The following is a 20,650-nucleotide window of genomic DNA, read 5'->3' on the forward strand; positions in this document are numbered from 1 at the left end:
CAGGGCTGATCCCTTCCTTTCCTTTGCTTCTCCACCTCTCTTCACGGACAATATTAGGAGGTAGGGGACCATCCCAGCACTGAGTTAACAATGGGTTGCCCTAGCCCCACTTGCAGTTTTCCCCTAGCCTCTGAGAATACAACAGCATTTAGTTCTCTACAGTGCATGAAAATCATATAAGCTCTGGGTTTTCTCTCCTCCCAGGCAAGCCCAAAATTATTACAACTCTTGGGGTAGGCAGGGTGGTGGTGGAAAATCCTGTTTAAAGTGAGGATACAGGACTGACCCATAAGAATTGGGACGGGCAGTGCATCCTAAGCATGGATCTTGAAGGTACCAGCTGGGCAGCTTGGGTACTATTACAGTCACCATGGGTTAGAACTGTTAGATGACTAATGGGGGCAGGTCCCAGCCTCTTGCAACCTCACATTCCCCACTCCTAACAGGTTTCTTCCTGCCTTTTGTATACGGGCCAGCGGCCACCACCTCTGAGAGGGCCTATGGTTCTAGGGGGTGGGAAATCACAGTATGTGTGGGTGCTTGGCCTATGGAGGGAGGGGAACAAAAAGGGGAGAGGTGACTGCTTAGTGGGTTCCATAAGGGTGGTTAACTGCATCCCGTCTGTGGGGCTGCCCGGACTCCCTGGTTTGAGGTCTCCGGCAACTCTCTCTCAGCTCCAAAAGAGCGCTTGTTTCCTTCCGGCTGCTTTCGCTATGTCCCTGCCCAAGGGAACTGGCCAGTTTAGTCTATGGATTTTGCCACTTGGGATTGGGCCAGCGTGGCCAAGCAGCCGCCCCTGCAGGAGCATATCTGTCCACCTCCACCTCTAGCTACTTCCACAGCCCTCCTTGTAGTAACTCTGAGCACTCTGCGGCCCACTGGGGGCTGTAATGAGCTGGGGTGGGGCAGGGGTCACAGCTGCTAGCCTGTAGGACACCCACCCCCTTGCACGGCTGACTTGGCTATTCCAGGTACAAGCAAGCGTGGGCACAGGCTGCGCCTGGCACAGGGGTCCCCCCTCCCGGCTGCAGCCAGGCAGGCCCTGCTGCTTTGGGGGGCGGGTCCCCGACCCGGACGGACGCTGGTGGCCGGTGCCCAGGCGGGGCCACTGAGCGCAGGGAAGCCTCGCACCCACAGCTCGGCAGCCATACCCCGCCCCCCGGGCCCCGCCCTATTCGGCTGCCGCGGGCCTCTAGCCTCGACTCCCGCTTTGGCCGCACTCTCCGCCTGCCAATCATCTCGCTTTACCCCGCCTCTCCACTTTCTCGGGTATTATTAAATTAAACAGGCCCGTGAGTCCGTCACTCTCTTAGCCCCACCCCATTCAATGTTACGAGCATCTCATTGGCCACTCTGTCACGGAAAGCCCCACCTGTAGCTGTCGTTCCCCCCACTCTCCACCAGCTGCGCATTCTACAACCCCTCAGACAGAGACAAACACCTACAAGATCTCTATCATGCATTCCTACAGCTACAATACCCACCTGCTGAAGTGACAGAGCCAGAAGAGTATCCAGAAGTCACCTACTACAGGACAGGCCCAACAAAGAAAACAACAGAACGCCACTAGCCATCACCTTCAGCCCCCAACTAAAACCTCTCCAACGCATCATCAAGGATCTACAACCTATCCTGAAGGACGACCCATCACTCTCTCAGATCTTGGGAGACAGGCCAGTCCTTGCTTACAGACAGCCCTCCAACCTGAAGCAAATACTCACCAGCAACCACACACCACACAACAGAACCACTAACCCAGGAACCTATCCTTGCAACAAAGCCCGTTGCCAACTCTGTCCACATATCTATTCAGGGGATACCATCATAGGGCCTAATCACATCAGCCACACTATCAGAGGCTCGTTCCCCTGCACATCTACCAATGTGATATATGCCATCATGTGCCAGCAATGCCCCTCTGCCATGTACATTGGCCAAACTGGACAGTCTCTACGTAAAAGAATGAATGGACACAAACAGACGTCAAGAATTATAACATTCAAAAACCAGTTGGAGAACACTTCAATCTCTCTGGTCACTCGATCACAGACCTAAGAGTGGCTATCCTTCAACAAAAAAGCTTCAAAAACAGACTCCAACGAGAGACTGCTGAATTGGAATTAATTTGCAAACTGGATACAATTAACTTAGGCTTGATAGAGACTGGGAATGGATGAGTCATTACACAAAGTAAAACTATTTCCCCATGGTATTTCTCCCTCCCACCCCACCCCCCACTGTTCCTCAGATATTCTTGTTAACTGCTGGAATTAGCCTACCTGCTTGTCACCATGAAAGGTTTTCCTCCTTCCCCCCCCTGCTGCTGGTGATGGCTTATCTGAAGTGATCACTCTCCTCACAGTGTGTATGATAAACCCATTGTTTCATGTTCTCTGTGTGTGTGTGTATATAAATCTCTCCTCTGTTTTTTCCACCAAATGCATCCGATGAAGTGAGCTGTAGCTCACGAAAGCTTATGCTCTAATAAATCTGTTAGTCTCTAAGGTGCCACAAGTCCTCCTCCTCTTTTTGCTCAAGAGCCTGTCAATCTTTTCTGCCCGCGCCGTCTCGTTTATTTCCTGCTATTTGAGAGGCTAATGTAGCCGCCATTTTCGTTTTGCCCGCCTTCCTACAGCTTTCGCCCCCTGTAATAGGCTGTGGCGGATGGGGTTCTTTCCGGCCTCTCGGGCAGAGCGGCGTGTGGACGGATGCTGATTGGCTCTGAACACCTATCAATTCTTCCCTATCTTTCCTCTCATTGGTCCTCGAAGAAACTCAAACACCATCCCGCCTTCCGGTCCACAGTCGCTCTTCCCCTTGCGTGGGCGTGGCTAATTCTCCCTGCCTGTCAACCCTGTCCGCACTTCTGATTGGACGCTGAGGTTTCGCCCCCCGATTGCGGGAGGGCTGTAGCATTTATCCGTCACGCCTCCCCCGCCGATTGGGCTGCCCTGGCCAGCCCCTTCCCGGTGGGCGGGCCGCGGGCTTGCCCATCAGGCCGAGGGCGCGCGCTGATAGGCGGCGGCGGCGGCGGCACCGCCCCCCTCCCCCCCCGCCCGGCGCTGAGGTCATTCCCGCGGGAGAAAGCGGCATGGCGGCCTGCCGGCGGCTGAGCGCGGCGAGCGCGCGGGAGGTGCTGGGCCCGGCGCAGGGGCTGCTGTTCGATTGCGACGGGGTGCTGTGGGCCGGCGAGCGGGCGGTGCCCGGCGCGCCCGAGCTGCTGGAGCGGCTGAGCCGCAGCGGGAAGGCCTCGTTCTTCGTCAGCAACAACAGCCGGCGCTCGGTCTCCGAGCTGGAGCGGCGCTTCAGCCGCCTGGGCTTCCGCGGCGTGCGGGCCGAGCAGGTCTTCAGCTCCGCGCTCTGCTCCGCGCTCTACCTGCGCCAGCGCCTGCTGGGCGGCGGGCCCGGCCGGGTCTTCGTGCTGGGCGGGGAGGGGCTGCGCGGGGAGCTGCGGGAGGCCGGGCTGCGCCTGGCCACTGAGGGCGGCCCGGCCGGCGGGAAGGACGAGCCGCCGGTGCGCGCCGTGCTGGTCGGCTACGATGATCAGTTCACCTTCGCTAAGCTGACTGAGGCCTGCGGCTACCTGCGCGACCCACAGTGCCTGCTGGTGGCCACCGACCCCGACCCCTGGCACCCGCTCAGCGACGGGCAGCGCACCCCGGGTGAGAGGCCCGGGGGCTGCGATCTCCAGTGGGGGGGGGTCTCCGGGCCGCACAGCTACGGCCTCCGGGCCCCCAGAGACTCAGGCCTGCCCTCTGCTAGGGTTGGGGGCGCCCTGCCTGGGCGCTGCTGCTTCTCTTGCCACACTGAAGCTGCTGGGCTGAGCCCCAGGGTGTTCCCTGGGCAGGTGCAGCTCCGGCAGTTGCCCTGATCTCTGGGACTAGCCCTGTGAGCCAGAAGGGAATTGAATGGCTCAGTTCCTTCCTGAGAGTGACAGCCAAGGAGGTCTGGTTTCTATGGTGATGGGGCCATGTTACAAAAAGCCACCTATCCCACGAGAAACTGCAGTCCAGAGCTTTAATTCACTTCCCACAGCCAGTGGCTGGACTGGGCCAGGGACCTTTATGTGAGAGGTGCCATCCCCAGTAGCCCCTTCAGATGGTGATGACTGACAGTGGTTCTCCCTCTTTTCCAATCTATTCCTTAAACATCACTGAACCACCAATAGTTTTATTTGGTATGGTGGAAGTGCCATTCATGAACCAAGACCCCATGGTCCTTGGTGGTGCACAAACACACAACAAAAAGCTGATGCCTGCCCCTGACCATAAGGGCCTATCTCAAATAAGAGGGACAGTGCTATCCCTCGTCTCTCAATATAAAGTGCACCAAGCCTCAAAGAGGCAGGCAGGAGACCTTTGAATTCTACTGGCTGGCAGGACTAACTCCCTGTCAGTTCTTGGATAACAAGCATTTCTTCTTGAGTTTCTCCCTTGCGTCTGGTGGCTGAGTCTCATAGTAGCTAAAATCTCATATTGATTTGTGAATGCCTGTTTCTCTCCTTCCCAGGGACAGGGAGTCTCACAGCTGCAGTGGAAACAGCCTCGGGGCGCAAGGCAATGGTGGTGGGGAAGCCGAACACATATATGTTTGACTGCATTGTAGAGCGCTTTCGTGTGGACCCTTCCCGCATCCTCATGGTGGGCGATCGGCTGGAGACAGATATTCTGTTTGGCAAGAACTGTGGGCTTGCCACGGTCCTGACCCTGACTGGTGTGTCCTGCCTGGAAGAGGCACAGGCCTACATGGCCAGCGAGAGCCCTGCTGCAAAGGACCTGGTGCCCAACTACTATGTAGACAGCATTGCAGACTTGATACCAGGCCTGGATGAGTAGAGGGTGGGGTGGAGTGGGGGGTTTCCCAATCCTAGTCCCAGTCCAGATCTCCACCCATTCCCATTCTTCTCTCCCTTCTTTCTCAATTCCTGGCTCTACCCAGTCCAGTATTTATTCATTTATTTTGCGGAAGGGCAAGGTGCGAGTAGTTGTCTTTCTATCTTTATCCTGCCAAAAACAAAACTTGCCTGATAGAACCCTTCCCGTTCAGTTAAACCTGCTACCACTGACTCTAGAGGAGAACTGGAAGCCTTGTGTTGAAAGCAGGGCAGGGGCATATACAAGCCAAACCATTGTCTGTTTGCTCCCCCTCCCCCGTGGGGTGAGGGCAGGCTGTCTTATTTTTCTTTTTTATATAACCAGTGGCGGCCTTTTACTGCTATGTCCTCCATTCTCTTTTCTGAGCTGCAGCTCTTGTGCTTCCCATGGGGTCTGCTGTTTCCAAGCAGAAATGGGCCAATGAGCCCCTGCCAGGAGAGTAGTCACTGCTGTTGTCTTATTCCCTCTCCTGCTTCTACCCCATGCCAATGCCAGGATCCCCCCCACCCAGGCCCCAAAAGGGGTTGGGAGGGCATCTGGAGCTTGCTTTGACTCTGAGAATGATGAACAGAGGAGGCGCGTAGATCCCCTGCCCTGAAGGGAAGGATTGTCTCTTGTCCTGAGTTATCCAGTATCCCTGATGCTTCTGCTATAACACTAACTTAGTTTGGTGTCTTGGATGGGTGAGGGGAGAGAGACTGTCCTAGTGACTCTGCTGTAATGACCCAGACCTGCTGTAACTCTTACAGTCCACCTCTGATGGGAACAACCTCCAAACACCCTTTCCTGTGTGTGGAGGAAAGTGTAGGGAAAAGGCTCTTCCGGCCAGACCAGTGAAATGTATCAGTAACGAACTGTGTAGCTTTTGCCTGTGTCTGATGGGTTGTGATCCCACTACTAGAGTGGGAAAGGGATGTGCCCCTACCTCGCTGCTGTTGTGTGGCTGTGTGCGGGATAGCGTTGGTATTGTCAGTGCTGTGAACGTGCCACAGCCCCAGAAATCATTCCTTGCTGCTTTGTCTTTTTACAATTTTATTTATGAATTAACTTATTTATGGAAGTGTTTGTATAAATTATTGCTAATTGGCTGTGCCGGGGGTGGGGACGGTGCTTTTGGGCCCCACTCGCTGCTTCTGTTCCATATTGTTGTGGTTCTTTGACACTCGCCATTTTTCGGTATATAATAAAGTGAGAGCGTGAGCTGGAATTGGCCTCCTTCATTCCCCCATTTCTGGTGGGCGGAGGGGTGGGAGGGAGAGAAACACGACGAATGTAGGAAATTAGGAAGTGTTAGTCAAGTTTCTAGGGGGCAGGAGTTGTTGGTCCTTCCCCCTTTTAAGGACTGAATGGATTATGCAGCAGGAATCCCTTTCTTGCTCTAAGACATGGGGTGGGGCATATTGGAAGCTTATGCTACTGCTGCCTGGTATGATGATGGCCTCCGGTTGGTGTGGCTATCTGGCACCTTTAATTGCCCACACGCAAGCTAGGTGTCTGAATTAGGCTTGGTTGGCTTGCATCTGAGGGTGACTACAAGAATACAACCCAAGCTCAGTGGATTGGCCATGTGATTCCACTGCCTGTTTCCTCCCCACACTGGAGTAAGAGTGATGTTTTGGCCACAGATCTTCAGGGCTTTGGCTGAGGAAGCATGACTCTGCCTCACATGCGTGGATGCTGAGCCAGCTGCTAGTCAAATGGTTTTGTATCTGTCAGGCATCTGTAGCAACTCATCGGGGTCTCCCAAATTGTTCCCGGCTCTTGTGCGCTGAGAGCTAAGATTAATGGAGCGTGACTCTGAAGCAGTGGTTCTCAACCTATTTATCGTTGTGTGCCACACATGCAGCTCTCTCTGTTATGTGGGCTGCATCCACACTAATATATATGCACACATACACACTCTACTGGTATGGCCCTGAGGATGTCACATGGGCTGCAGCTGTGTGCTGATTGGGCTGCCTGTGGGTTGAGAACCACTGCTCTGAAGCACTGATCTCTCTCAAGGAAAGACACAAAGCTTTTAACATTTTATACTTACCTACTCTAAATCCCAAGCACTGGAGAGGACATGAAGTATAAACCTCCGTCTCTCCCCTGGAGGGGAGGTGGCCTCTTCAGCATTGTCCTAGGATGCCTTGTGCTGCACCTCGTCAGTGGATAAACAGGTGTCCGGCATGCAGCCTGTGTTCTTGTAAATGAGAGGGGCAAGCAAAGGGAAGGAGGAAACCCAAGGAGTGTAAAGGGAGTGGCTGAAACCCTCTGGAGCTACTGATGTCTCCCTCCCCTGCAGTGACAGGGGTGCCTTGCTCCCAAGTGTGAAGATGTCCACTGCATGTGGTTGCTGGACCACCGCACTTCCCATGGCTTTACAACTACTTTTGATTCACAAAGCAGTCTCTTGCTATGGAGCTTTTATTCTTAAGGATTCTTGGTCAGCGCTTGGGCTGCCAAGGTGATGAGCTAGAGCCAGGTAGGCTGGAGATGCCTTGCACCACTTTCCCAGGGCTCATCACATCTGCTGCATAGTCGGCTACAGTAGGAGGACTTTCCAGTTACCCTCCCCAGGCATTGGCAGCAGCACAGTTAATGAAGCCTTCAGGGACCTGCATTCAGCTTCAGGGCAGGGATGTGTATGGTGGGGAAGGAGGAGGTTGAGGAATTCAACCCCCAGTTTCGGTGCTTGTTTCTCTGACACCATCTTTCTGTACAGAATAAGGGTGACTGTGTCAGACCTTGGTTTCCTATTCTGCCATCGCAGAGGTAACCACAGGGACAGTTATGTGGGCACATGGAGAATTTACATGTCAGAAGTGACATGAGCTGATGGCTTTGGTGTAGTTGCTAGTAGGACTGATACCCCTTGGTGCTAGGCAGCCCTTTTCTTGTTAGACAGTACCAAAGGTACCACCAGTGCCCTAGGGAGAAGGGTCTCCTTTCTCTTTCGGAAGGGTGGTTCCAGACCCTAGGGCGTGGTGTGTGTAGGATGCTTGCCCTGTTCCACTGGAGGGACAGACTAGCTGCAGGCACGACCTGTCATGCTGCCCTCGGCTAGTCTGCAGTAATGGGGATGCTGTGGCCAGAGGTGATGCAGCCTTTCTACTATTGAAGGAGGGAGGGGATTCTTGAGACACAACTGATAGTTGTTGAGATGGGGGTATCATTTTGCCATCTGCAAAGCATCCTGCTGTGGCCTCAAAGGAGGCTCTGTGTTAAAGAACCCAATTTGCTCCCCTGGCTCAATGGGAGCTGTGCATGCAGAGTGGGGGAGCCTCATGTGGCTTTCCACTGACAAACCCTCTTTTGGCCAACTGAAGGAGCAGGGTGGATGAGGCCCTGAGTGAATTGCATCAAGTCTCCAAAGGCTGGGGCATGGGAAGATGGATAAGAGACTGGGTCCTTTGGTCACATGCACCCTGTGTATCCTGTACTTTGGCTCTCCATGCCAAGTATACATCAGGTGGTATCTTCCTGCTATAGTTGTGGAGGAGAGAAGGGGGGAGTGGTGTTATCAAAGCTAATGCATTCACCACAATCCTCTGCACTTTCCACTCCAAGCAGAAAGTGCACTGCTGCTTTAACCCTGCCTTTCATCACCCTCGTGCACAGCTCAGACTAAGAGAAAAGGTTACTTTAATTCCACCTGCAACTTCCCCCTGGGGAAAGGAAGAGAGGAGGAGGGAAATCGGCCTGCATGACAGATGGCAGCAACATCACCAAGCGCATTGCTGCAAGGCATGCAGCTGCTATGGTTAGGAGTGTGGTACAGTTACTGGACAAGGGTAACGAGATGGGGATCTTAGGCCAGTTCAGAATGAGACACACAAACCCTGTTCGCACTAGTGTTCCCCTCTAGGTCAGGCTCAGCAGAAAGCCTAGAGGTAGAAACAGAGGGAGAGGACGTTTCTTTCCCTCACATTCATTCTTGTAGCAGCTTGGAGCCCTCATTGCCACCCTGTGGGAGGTACTATAGATGGCCCGTACAGGCAGTGGGAGGATGACGCTTGCAGTCTTGCTGTTTGTTCTGTCTCTGCTCTCTACTACAGAACTCCAGCCCCACAGCGTGTGAAACAGGCATGTTTCCCTAAAACTAATGGGCCAGATTGGTAAAGAGGGAAAACAATGGGAGCCAGTAGCCTGATCTGTTTAGGCCCTTCTGTATCTCCCAGCTGGAGCCTGTCTGCATCTCAAGCTGGTGAAATACTTGGATAAATCTGATCCAGACTCACCATAGAGCACTGAGAATGGGGCTGGGGCAGATTTGCAGGAAGCAAGAGGAGGGGAGGGGTGAATAGGGACTGGGGGGACAGAGCAGTTGTTGCCCCCAGCAGGGAGTTTTGCTATCTCCTCCCACTCTTTATTAACTGAGACGCTCTACCCAAAGGCATGGGCTGAAATATAAAAAGGATTCTTTACAAAATTACTTCCTTTGCCATTCGTGATTTAACAGCTACTGTTGACCTAAAAAGCATCATCTTTGTGCAAAGAGGGGCTATGAGGTAGGGTCCTCAATTTTCTCTACTGTGCTGGTGGGGTCTGTACACGCAGAGGGTCCTGCAGTATCCTTTGCAGTAACGCATGCAGACAGCACACAGACATACCTGCACTAAGCTGAAGCATCTGGGGAGCAAAATCCAGCCTATGTTGCTTTAAGCCATGGGCATGTACAGGAGAATGAGCTGCGGGATTCTAATCCAATATTTGCCCCTAGAACCCCAGAGAGTGACACTCCTCTGTCTATACTGAGTAAAATGGGATCTTAGGCAGAAATTAGCGTTCTTTACTGGGCCATCTGGTTAGTTTCCATGGGGCAGGGGGCTATACATGCAGGATCGCAGTCACTGAGACTGCAGTGAGCTGTGGCCATTTTAGTGAGACTTGCGCCCTTTAATAGGTACTAAGATCCAGATCCTCAAAGGTATATCGGCACCTCACTTCTGTGTGAAATCAGTGTGTTAGGCACCTAAATACCTTTGAGGGTCTGGGCCTAACTGGCCCCCTCATTAGCAGCATCAGCCACAAAGTCGTCAGCAGCATGGGCCATGAAGTGTGAATTCCCTGCTTGTCCCAATGGATGGTTCCTCCAGAACAGGGGTGAGGCACCTTGGCCGGCGGAGGACGGTGCATGTGGGAAGCTTGCATTGCCACTACCTGTTCTGTGTGTTAACCGAGCCATCCAGGCAGTCGTGCTGACAGCCTGACAAGTTTCGTAAGTGCTGACATATAGGAGGTTGGTGAGCGTTGCCAAGCGGTGTGCAAGGGTGGCTAAGAGAGTGCAATCCAGGGAGAGGGTGAGGCCACCTCCTCCCGCTGTGGGTTGTGTAGTCTCCTCTCATTCTGGAATACCCGGGACACCCTGGCCCCAGGCTAAAGGAAAGCCAAATATCGTGATTAGGGCAACTGCTGCTGCCTAAAAGATGTTTCAGCTGTTTTCAAATTGCAAAGCATCCTCTCGCTGGGGAAGGTGTCTCAAGAGAGGCTCTGCTGGACTGGACCCCTCTCTCTGTTCTTGATCAATGGGAAGGAGCTGGGGTGGGGGGTATGGTAGGGAGAAACCTTGCCTCACTTCCCAGCGACAAGCCCTCCTGAGGGAGCTGGGTCGAGCTTGTCTTTGTGATTGCAGGAGCATATGGTGATGGGATAAAGAAGGGGTCCTATGAGGGCCCTCATCCCGTGGGGCAGTGTCCTATGTGGAGAATGAATGGGGAAGTGCAGCTTTCCCTCTCTTGCTGCCTCACATTTGCCTCTTTTGTTGTTTGCTCTAGAATAGTTGTGGGACCTGATGCACAACCTCTGTTGTCAAGGCTGTCGGTGGTCTCAGTCCACCTCCAGTAGGTGGCTATGCCACGTAAACCCCATTCGCCAGCTAAGGCCAAGATCTGCCAAAATTATTTGTGATTCTGGGTACCTAATTAGGGACCTGTGGCATCTTAGCAGGGTCTGATTTGCAGAGGCTGAGTACTCAGCACTTTCTGAAAATCAGGCTCCCTGGCACGCAAAATTGCTAGTCACTTTTGGAAATCTTGGCCCACTTGCCTCCCTTAGTGACAGTCTGAGCAGAAACATTAAAGGTGGCCGGAGCTCAAGTGAATTCTCCATTCTAGCCTGTACGTGTCCCCTACAGTGGGTGATATATGTGGGAAGCCGGCAGTTTTGCTGTTCCCGTGCTGTGCATAGAGAAGACTTTCAGGTCCCCCAGACCACTGAACTGGTGCCTCTTGCCAGGACCGAGCTCACTGTGGAGCCCAGTGTGGGGATGGGGCAGACCTGCCAAAAGCAAGTTGGGCATCTGAGAATACAGCTGGTGGAGATGGGGCAGTCACTGCATCCAGCTGGTCCCCTTGCCATCTCTTCCTGCTGCCTGGCAACAGGGTCACCCTGCTCACAGGTGCTGGGGACTTTCTGTTGCTGAAGGAGGATTCTTCACCCTGCAAATGTAGCTGCTTTGCCACCCAGTGGTCACATGACTTATTAGCTATTGTTGATCTTAAAAGCATCCTGCAGCTGCCAGAGACTGCATGGAAATTAGATGACATGAGGTAAAGCCCAGGTTTGCTGTTCTATGTTGGTGCATTTACCCATCTCTTTCCAGTGACGCACGCATACGCACACGCACACACAGCCTTGACTTAACTGAGGCAGATGCAGAGCTGCATTCAGCTGTTATCGGCTTAGAACAGCCCTGTCTAGGGGGGGATCCTGTGGTTGTGTTCACCCCTTTAATCCTGTGAAGTGCCTCTGCCATTCTCCATCTGTCTGTACATATTAAAGTGCAACCCTGAGCTGGCCTTCTTTGGCTCCCACTGGCAGGAATGGAGAACTTCAGCCATCAGGACGGCAATGAGCTGCAACGTTCCCGTCCTAGGAGACTTGTGTCCAGTGATTGGCCCCCTTGTTAACATTCCTACCTCCAAAGCCCAGGGCAGAACGGAGCACAGAGGAGGAACTCCCTGCTCATCCCAAAGGACGTTCCTTCGCAGCAGGGCTGAGGCACATGGGCAGGGTGGTGTGCAGGGGAAGCTTGCACTGGCCCTATTTGGGGTGTGTGATACAGCAGTCCAGGGACTTGGGCAGCACCTTTTACAAGTGCTGAGCTCAATTTAGGCCCCTGAGAATGCGGGGCTGGCGTGGGTTCGCCAAGCGATTAGAGGGGTAGGCAGCCTCACCCGCTGATCTCTCCCAGGTGTCGAGTGGTTTCCCACACGTTGGTAACCGGGGCAGCCTGGCCACTGGCACTGAGGACGAGCCCTTGCCGAAGAAGAGGCGGGATGCTTCACGCCACAACAGTGATGGTTGTGACAACAGCTGGGCTGATGGTTTTTCAGCTCCTTTCAATCTGCAAACTATATCTGAAGGGAGGGAAGGGCCCCACGCTGTTCTTCTGGGCTAGGGGTGCTGTGCAAGCAGCTCAGGAGTGGCAAAGCTTAGCAACACGTCCCAGGAACTACCTCCCTCTGGCTGATGAAAGGAAGGGTGGCATGCAGCCCTCCTTGCCAGAAGGAGAGTTCCCCCCATGGGGGTGGGTGAGAGGGGTACAACCAAGGAACCTTTTCAAGAACAAGCAAATGGGCATGGCTGAGACATTGGGTAACTAGATGGAGTTTGACTAGATGACTGTGGGGAGGGGCAGGAGGCAAATGCAATGTATCTAATGTCCAGGAACCTGTGTACAGCTATTTCTTGTACAGCCACAGCTTCCTGTCCATCAGCCTTGCCGAGCCCCTTCCAGGAAAAAGCAGGGCAAAATCCAGCTGTTGAGCAGCTGGGCCCTGACATTTACATCTGTAAACTGAGGTTTTAGAGCTGTGGATAAAATGAGACACAAATCAGTCCCCTGCCCAGGGGAAGTGCCGTCTCCCAGAAGAGGTGCATTTTCAAAAGCATGTTGTCATCTGCTCTGCCTTGGGGGTGGGAAGGGAGCTCTGCCCAGTGCTGGCTGGGAAGGGGAATGGCACACCCTCTGCTCTTTCTTGAGCTTCTCTCCCAAACACACTGGTCCCAGGCCAGTCCTGGGGTGACACCCTGGAGTCAAGGGCGATCGCTGAGGAGGCCTGTCTTTTTCTTACACTATGGCAACGCGTGTGTAGCTTGGCATGCTCGTACAGTCTCACTGAATTGGACCCATTCTTTCCCCAGCCACACCGGGGAAATCATGCCTCTCTCTTTCATTCTCTGGTAACACTGTTTCTTTTATGAGTCTGGCTGATTGTGTCCATGGCATAGAATCAACCAGGCTCTCCTGCAGCTGCTAATTCAATTTCTATGCGCAGTCATATTCGGATGAGTCACCCCAGGGAGATGCAGCCAGGGGCTGACTTTTATCATTGGCATCTGCTGAAAGCTCTGCTATTTGACTTTTGAGGCTGGGGGGGGTAGTGGGGGGGTCAGCAAGAAGGAGCCTGCGACTGAATAAAAGGCGACAGCATTCCCACCCTTTTGGCCCAGGAGTAGCTGATTCTTTCAGGGTTGGGGGTGTCTATTGCCCTGCAGCATGTCCGAGGTCCCCCTGCCCTCCCCAGCACCTACACGTATGCAGATCTCTGCCAATGCACCACAGCCCTGACCTGCAGCACCCCCACATCTTTGCCATGGTGCCTCTCTCCTGCACTACAATACCTCCTGCAGTACCAATCCTGCCCTGCACCACACCACAGCTCTGCCCATGTGCCTGATTCCTGACCAGCAGCCCCTCCTGCTATCACAGTCCTGAGTCCTCCCTCCCAGCTCTGCTGATGATCCTCTGTCCTGACCCCTACTATCAAGGAATTAAATAGACTCTAGAGTTAGTTTTACCCTTGTGAGGGAGATGGGAGCCATTATGGGGGTTTCCAGACTCCTATACACAGTAAATGGGGGCATTGAGAGCCTCTCAGAGAGTGAGCGTGCGTGCATTTAAGTTCTGGGACTCTTGAAGGAGCATCTCAGCCTGCCTTGTGATTTAGAAACAAAAAAATACAAGCAAAGCCACAAGCCACAAGAGGAGAGGCTTGGCCCATTGCCTAGATTCACTCTGTTCTTTAGATTTAATTATAGTTGAGCCGTTTTGCAGTGAAGTAACTTTTTCCAGAGCAATCCTTTCACTCCACAATGAATCACCCTCACATGGACCGAACCTGATGTGGTAAATAATGTGCAGAACCTATGGGAATGGTCCATTGTGACTGGGCACAATGCTACCCACGCTGTTTACTCAGGGGTGGATTTGAAATTCGGGACAGATCTGCACAAGCACTGGGTGCCCCAGAAAGCTTCACACCCGTCCCCCCAGACTGACTGTGGGCATGCACCATGCAGGACAGCTGAGTTGGAGTCACTTGCCTCCCAGCTGTTACACCTCTCGTCCCCCCTGACTTGACAGGGGTCTCTATGGATCCGGAATGTAACAGGTGGTGGGTTGGCCAGCAGTTAGGTGTGCATGGGTGACCACAATGTCAGGAGCTGAGAATGGAGCTCAGATCCCAAGGATCCTGCCCCCAATCCTCTCTGGATAGGCAGAGAAGCTCCCATTTCATTTTGCACGGACCACTTCCAGGTCCCCGTGCACCACTTTGGTTCTGGTGCTTCTAGCCACCCAAGGCTGTCTGGAATGAAGGGTCTAGCTCCGCCCCACCCCACCCTGCCAATTCTCATTCGGTTTAACGGTTTGGGATATTTTTGTTTAAACATCTTGGATTTTTGTTTAAAACACTCTCATCCTAAAGCTATTTTCCACTGGCTCTGTGGCCACTGGAGCTGGATCTGACTCCAATGATTGGCTGGCTGTTTGGGGAAGGTCTGGTTTATCATCCAGAGGCTGGGGAGAAAGCCCTGCCTTGATAGCTTTTGGGAGGGTGTGACCTAACATCAAAATTCCAAGCCCCCCCCGGGGGCTATTTCTGATTGGCTGAAGGGAGGGGTGACTCAGTGTATGACTCAGCAGCAGCCCAACTATTTAAGGGCATGGGAGCAGCACAATACTTGCCTGCATTGGTTTGTTAGATCTTGGCAGCTGGAGGGAGAGTGAGAAGACTACCACCACCATGTCTTGTGTGAGTGAAGGGGAGGGAGGTTTGTGCCTGGGGCGTTGGCTGTAGGAATAGAGGGATGAAAGTGGTGTGTTGCAGAGGGTGATGGCTGCTGGCAAGCTGGAGGGAGTTGTGGGGGCTTTGCTGAGGGTTGTCTGTGCTGCCTGAATGGGTGGAGTGATGTGAAGTGGACTGTGCAGTCCCCTTCTAATGTCCTGTAATCTAAGAGGAGGGTGGAGGAGTGATGATGATTTACAAGAACTGATCTCTGATGAGAGCAGTGGGGTCTATCTCTGCTCTCCAGGAAGGCTCTTCCCTGCTCCTTTCATGGGGGAAGCTGGGTTTTGGGGTGGGGGTTTTTGGGTGGGGAAATAGTTCAGAGTTGCTTCAATGCCTAGATGCTTCCTAGCAACTTCCTCCTTTCCTACCTGCAGATGGGATACTGCTGTAACAGCAGCTGGCTCTTTCTGAACATCCTATGCCCAGAATACCTACCCCCACTACTTGTACTTGTGGCCTGAAGCGTTCAGAAAGTTCTTGATTTTTAACCTGCTTTCAAAGGTGTCTGAGGGTGAAGGGACCAGTGGGGTGGAGTTCCAACTGAGTGGTTGCAAGGGAGTTGCTTGAATGTGCTAATACCAGAGAGGTAGTTTTTCCTACTGGTTGTCTTCTCTTCTCTTTCCCCCCCCCCCCCCCCGCCCCCAGTAGCACCTGCATGAGGGGGATGACTAGGAAATACCCTCTCCTTCCTCTTCCCTAGAGTGGTGGGAGGAGGAATGACTTCAGCCAGTGCAGCCCAGATGCATAGATTGTGCCCAGGGACTCTGTTGGTAATTGGTATTGTTTGCTCATTCTCTGCTGGGGGCAGAGAGGGGTGTGTGGCTGGGACCCTGTATGTTGGAAGATGCAAAATGAGTCCACAGCTAGGAGGCCTGGCCTGGCAGCGGGTGACATGTCTGAGCCACAGTGAAAGCACCTTGCAGTCCTAATCAGAACCCTGTGGCACCAGGTAGTTCTAGAATGGGGTGTGGGCATGACTCTCTCTTGCTGAGGCTCTGGTCCTAGGCAGGTAGCCCTCTTTCTCCTGCCTCCCTAGTGGTGCAGAGGAGGAAGAGCCGTTCAGAGAAAGTCTAAGCTGGTAAAGTTGCTGATCTGCGAGGGCTGGGAAACTGGGTGGGGCAGAGGGGTTCCAGCCACAAAGCAGGGCCAGCACAGTTGGCAGTTACCTCGTGGTCAGCCCTTGCCTGGGGGAGCAGTTCTGCAGAAGTGAGTTCAGGGACATGTGCCCACTCCAATCCTAGCTCTGAGGCTGCAACAAGGAGCCCAGTTAGTACCATTTGGGTCACCCAGGGGATGCAGACAACACCATTCGGACCACCCCACCATACAAAAGCATGCTTCACAGTAGGTATCCTGGGGCAAAAGCTTCAGCTGCAACCAACCCATAACAGGGCTGCAACCAGTGGGTGGGAGTTCCTGTCCCTAACCAAAGGGGCTTCTGCTCCAATGCAGCTGGGCTAGTGTGTGAAGACTTGGGAGCTGCTAAGTGAGGGGGGGGTTGGGTGTGGCTGGAGCTATTTTGTGTATGGGGCGTGTAGCCTGGATTAGATTTCAGGAGCCATTTAGGACTCAGGTTTGTGGAGGGAAGCCAGGTGGGGTATTTTTCCCCCCCCTTGGTGAATAAGTTCACAGCTGTTCCCCTATGGAAACTATGCTGGGGAAGCAGTGAATGCCCCCAACCATTATAGGTCACCACTTTAGGGAGTGTAGTCTCTGGCACTCCTCCTTGGGCATGGGGGTGGTGGGCCCTGTCTCTCACTGCCTGAAGTAATGTGTGAACACCTTCTCCTGTCCGCAGCACTTGTCCCCAAAAGGCTCAGTCTCTCTTCCATACCCATGCCCTGTTCTGTACTGCAGGCTGGGTGGGGTGCAGAAGGGGAGTAGCTAATAGAGCCAGAGCCCATGGGACTAACATGTCCCTCTTGATTCCTCAGGGAATGGTTTGTACCAATATGGGCATCAAAGCTGGAAAGCGCATTGGTGTGAAGGGTGAAATCTCTGCAGGTGCCAAGAGGTAAGTCATGCTGTGCAGGGGAAATGTACAGAGTGGTCTAGGGAATGTGGCAGGACCTTCTTGACTACAGGGTGGAGGGAAGGATTCCCCATTCCTGTGGAAAAGGGGAGTGGCTTTGAAAGGGTTAATGCCTAAAGCTGCACTTTCCAGTGAGTCACTTTCCAATATACATGGAGGCAATCTCTTCCTCCCCTCACCCCTCTGTTCTGCTAAGAGGATAAGTAAAACCAGATGCAAGTCCACCAGTCCCCTCCCCTGGTAGCAACCACATCCCCTGTAGTGCAGAGAAGGGAAATAGAGCTGCTCTGTGTGAAGAAAGGAGACAGCCTCCCTCAGGGTGTGGTGAGCAGGCAGGTGGGGCTTTTGGTTGGAGGAGGGCAACTGGATCTGCAGGAGGTCTGCCAGGCAGAGGCAGCCTTGCTAGAATTGGTGCCTAGACATACCCATGGGGTCTCAACCCAGCAATTTAAAAAAAAAAAAACCTCATAAATCCTAGGCCAGAGCCCCAGTCTCCACACTCATGTTTGCACTACAGTCTAAAAATGGCCATATAGACAGTGGCTTAAGCTCTGAAACCCACTCTCCTACCTGAGCTAGAATATCTACATGGCTATCTTTCAGTGCCGTAGCACAACCAAGTCTCTAGACCCAGGCTCTGAGATTCACTGCTCTGGGGTGTGTGTGTGTGTGTGTGTTTTTTTTTTTTTTTTTGTTTTTGTTTTTGCTGTGTAGACTTACTCTCTGAGAGCCTCTAGTCTCTCCAGCAGGCCTGGCCACCAAAACCCAGCAAGTCTGTCCCCTCTGTGTGATTGGCAGGGCTTTCCTGCCTTGTGGGAGGGGAGATTGGCTCCCACCCTGGGAACAGACCGGCATTCCAAGGAGCAACATGTCCCAACTCTTCCTGTTCCCTTTGAAGTGTGTGTGATAGCATCGGTGCCCAGCTTTCTGGGCTGCCTCTCCCTAAACCGTACACTCCAGTCTGCATGACTGGTGGCCCCAAGGGAGGGAGGGGCCCCATAGGGAAGAATGGCTCTTCCCCTGGAAAATCCTGTGGGATGAGAGGTGCTTTTTAATAAAAGTTGGTAACTGCCTCTGTGTTGGAAGGTGGCAGCTGTTTAATGGGGTACAGCAATTCCTTCCTTAGGACAGGAAGGGAAGAATGTAGCTCTCAATTGAAACACCAGGGGGACTTCAAGGTGCAGAATGCAAGTCTCCAAGCTGGTCAAGGCTAACACCCCACTCTTCCTCTTCTGAAAGTTGCTGTGGATCCAAGTAACCAGGGCTTCTGTCTCTAGCCAAGACTGCACCCTTCTAGGGCAGTGCCTCTGAGGAAAGAGCACCCCTACTCACTCCTCAATTCCTCCTGCAGAACCCTAGAGCTTTCTTGAAGGGCTCTATACAAATTCTGACCTCATGCTGGTCAGACTGAGGTGACCACCAAGGCCACAGGCCCTAGAGGTAAGAGTGTATGGTGCTGCCACAGTCTGAGGTGCCATGCATGAGGCTGCCAGTGTCTCACTTGTTTGTTCTATCTTGCAGCTTTGTGCTGAACCTAGGGAAAGACCAAGCCAACGTAGTGCTGCACTTCAACCCACGTTTTGATGCTCATGGGGATGTGAACACCATTGTGTGCAACTCCAAGGACAAAGGGGAGTGGGGTGCTGAGCACAGGGAATCTGCCTTCCCCTTCCAGGAGGGCACCAATGTGGAGGTGAGGCCTGGAATGACCTGGATCTGGGTGATGTCCCTATGCATGGGACACAGCTGAGGTATTACACAGAGGGGGCTCAGTCCAAGGAGTTGGGCAGGACCCTGTCTGGGCAGGAGACTACACCCACCTCCCACATATCCACGCTGGTTAGACAGAGTCCTGACAACCAGTAAGCAGCTGCTCCAGCCCCATGCTCTAGTTTAAAGATCCTGCTACCTGGGCAGGGCAGGAGGAGAAGATGGACATATGGCAGACATGTCCTCTGTGTTCCTCCCTTGCAGATCTTCATCACTCATGATCCAAGTAATCTAACCATTGCTTTGCCAAACAACCAGCAGTTCAAGTTCCCTAACCGGTTGGGTCTCCAGGTCATTGACTTCCTGAATGCAGAAGGGGACTTCACAATCAAATCCGTCCAGTTGGAATAACTCCCCAAAGGGATATTTAAAAGGAAACACAATAAACACCACTGAATTTGATCTACTAAACCTAGTGACTAGCTCTTTCTTGTGTCTGCTGCATTTCCCACAGCCATTCCCTGGGTTTGTCACTTCCTTCCGTCAGACCTGATGGTACCTTGTGTAGCTGAGTGGAATTGGACCAGCTTTTGGCTTGTTGTCCAATAGCCTCTCTGGGGACACTGGAGGGTGGACTTCCTAAAGGACTAGGATTATGTGACCAAAATATCAATAACTAAGTACCTTCTATAGCAGTGCGGCTGTGCTTGGCACAAACAAATGCAAGAGCTGCTCTACTTAGCTTATTGCACTAATTTTTGTAATATCTGGATCTAACATCACACTCCTTCAGACTGAGAGTCTGGTAAATGTGTCTAGTCCTGACTCTACATGTCACTAAGCAGCTCAAGGTCTAAGACCTCAACTAGAATAAAGGTGGCTGCTCCCATGTCGACACTGAATGTGTCCAGAGTTGTACACCCCACTCCTGTGCCTCCATACTAGGTTTGTCTCACTTCTACCTACATTTGTTTGTAAAGGCCCATCTCACTCCCACAACACAGACTGTACTGTCTTCCAGGGCTGCTAGCCATCCTGAAGGAGCACTAGTGTAACACTGACAGACCCTGGTCATCAGTGGGCAGGATCGAACCAGGGACTTCTGGAGCTTAGTGCATGAGCCTCTACTGCATGAACTAAAGAGTGGGTGGGTGAGATTCTGTGGCCTGCACTGTGCAGGAGGTCAGACTAGATCAGAATGGTCCCTTCTGACCTTAGTATCTATGAATCTATAAAAGCCAAGTGGCTATTAGCTAAAGCTATAGAGCAGACTCCTTAACCTCTCTCTGTGGTCTCAGTGCCACTAGATGGGACAGAACACCCCACCCTGGAGGTGTGTGGGTTACAGTAGGAGCAGTGCAGTACTTCTTTGCCAGCCACACTCACAAAGATAATTGACCTATTGTCCCTGCTTAGTGTGCACTCTACCCATGCTACAGACTACACTAGGGTCTCCCTCTACTAGTTTACTTTGAATTCCAAGCATCACATCTATGTGGCACTCAGGGCTTGTACACACTGCTACTAGAGCTATGTTGCTCAGGGGTTTGAATAAGTCACCTGAGCAATGCTAGTTACACTGATCTAAGTGTCAGGGTGGACAGCATTATGGCGGCAGGAGAGCATCTCCTGCTGACATAGCTGCCACCACTCAGAGGTGGTTTTATTGTGCTGACCAGAGAGCGCTCTCTCCTGGTGGCTAGAGAGTCTTCAACAAGTGCATTGCTGTAGCACTTCTAGTGTAGACTAGCCCTTGGGTGCTTGCAGAATAACTATGGAGGTGGAAGCAGAGGCTAGGTATGCTTGCTCCTGCACAGACCTATCAGAGACTGTAGATGGTAGGGGGAAAATAGGGGCCACAATGCTGGGCTCTGATTGTTTTGTGGCACCCATAAGAGCCAATTTCTTTACTGCTTTCCTCTGTGCAGAAAAGGTAATCCAGTGTGCTGGCTGAGCTACAGCATATGTCTACC

At 52.8% G+C, this 20,650-nt stretch overlaps 2 protein-coding genes across 2 annotated transcripts; both read left to right on the top strand.

Annotated features, from left to right (window-relative positions):
• The first annotated feature begins 3,036 nt into the window (after positions 1-3,036).
• LOC122461291 (pyridoxal phosphatase) lies at positions 3,037-6,081 on the top strand. Its single transcript, XM_043520485.1, has 2 exons — positions 3,037-3,662; positions 4,510-6,081. The coding sequence occupies exons 1-2, from the start codon at positions 3,092-3,094 to the stop codon at positions 4,833-4,835; spliced, it is 897 nt and encodes a 298-aa protein (XP_043376420.1). The 5' UTR covers positions 3,037-3,091; the 3' UTR covers positions 4,836-6,081.
• Positions 6,082-14,744: 8,663 nt separating this feature from the next.
• On the top strand, positions 14,745-19,148 carry LGALS1 (galectin 1). The gene is made up of 4 exons (XM_038419042.2): positions 14,745-14,899; positions 16,870-16,949; positions 18,489-18,660; positions 18,942-19,148. The coding sequence occupies exons 1-4, from the start codon at positions 14,891-14,893 to the stop codon at positions 19,086-19,088; spliced, it is 408 nt and encodes a 135-aa protein (XP_038274970.1). The 5' UTR covers positions 14,745-14,890; the 3' UTR covers positions 19,089-19,148.
• Positions 19,149-20,650: the final 1,502 nt, after the last annotated feature.

This window comes from Dermochelys coriacea, chromosome 1 (genome assembly GCF_009764565.3).
Source record: "Dermochelys coriacea isolate rDerCor1 chromosome 1, rDerCor1.pri.v4, whole genome shotgun sequence".
NCBI lineage: Eukaryota > Metazoa > Chordata > Testudines > Dermochelyidae > Dermochelys > Dermochelys coriacea.

Excerpts from the sequence above, each read along its gene's own strand:
- LOC122461291 (XM_043520485.1), top strand. The coding sequence starts at position 3,092 with ATGGCGGCCTGCCGGCGGCTGAGCGCGGCGAGCGCGCGGGAGGTGCTG. Across the intron at positions 3,663-4,509 it reads CGACGGGCAGCGCACCCCGG|GGACAGGGAGTCTCACAGCT; the intron begins GTGAGAGGCCCG and ends TCTCCTTCCCAG.
- LGALS1 (XM_038419042.2), top strand. Across the intron at positions 16,950-18,488 it reads ATCTCTGCAGGTGCCAAGAG|CTTTGTGCTGAACCTAGGGA; the intron begins GTAAGTCATGCT and ends TCTATCTTGCAG. Across the intron at positions 18,661-18,941 it reads AGGAGGGCACCAATGTGGAG|ATCTTCATCACTCATGATCC; the intron begins GTGAGGCCTGGA and ends CCTCCCTTGCAG.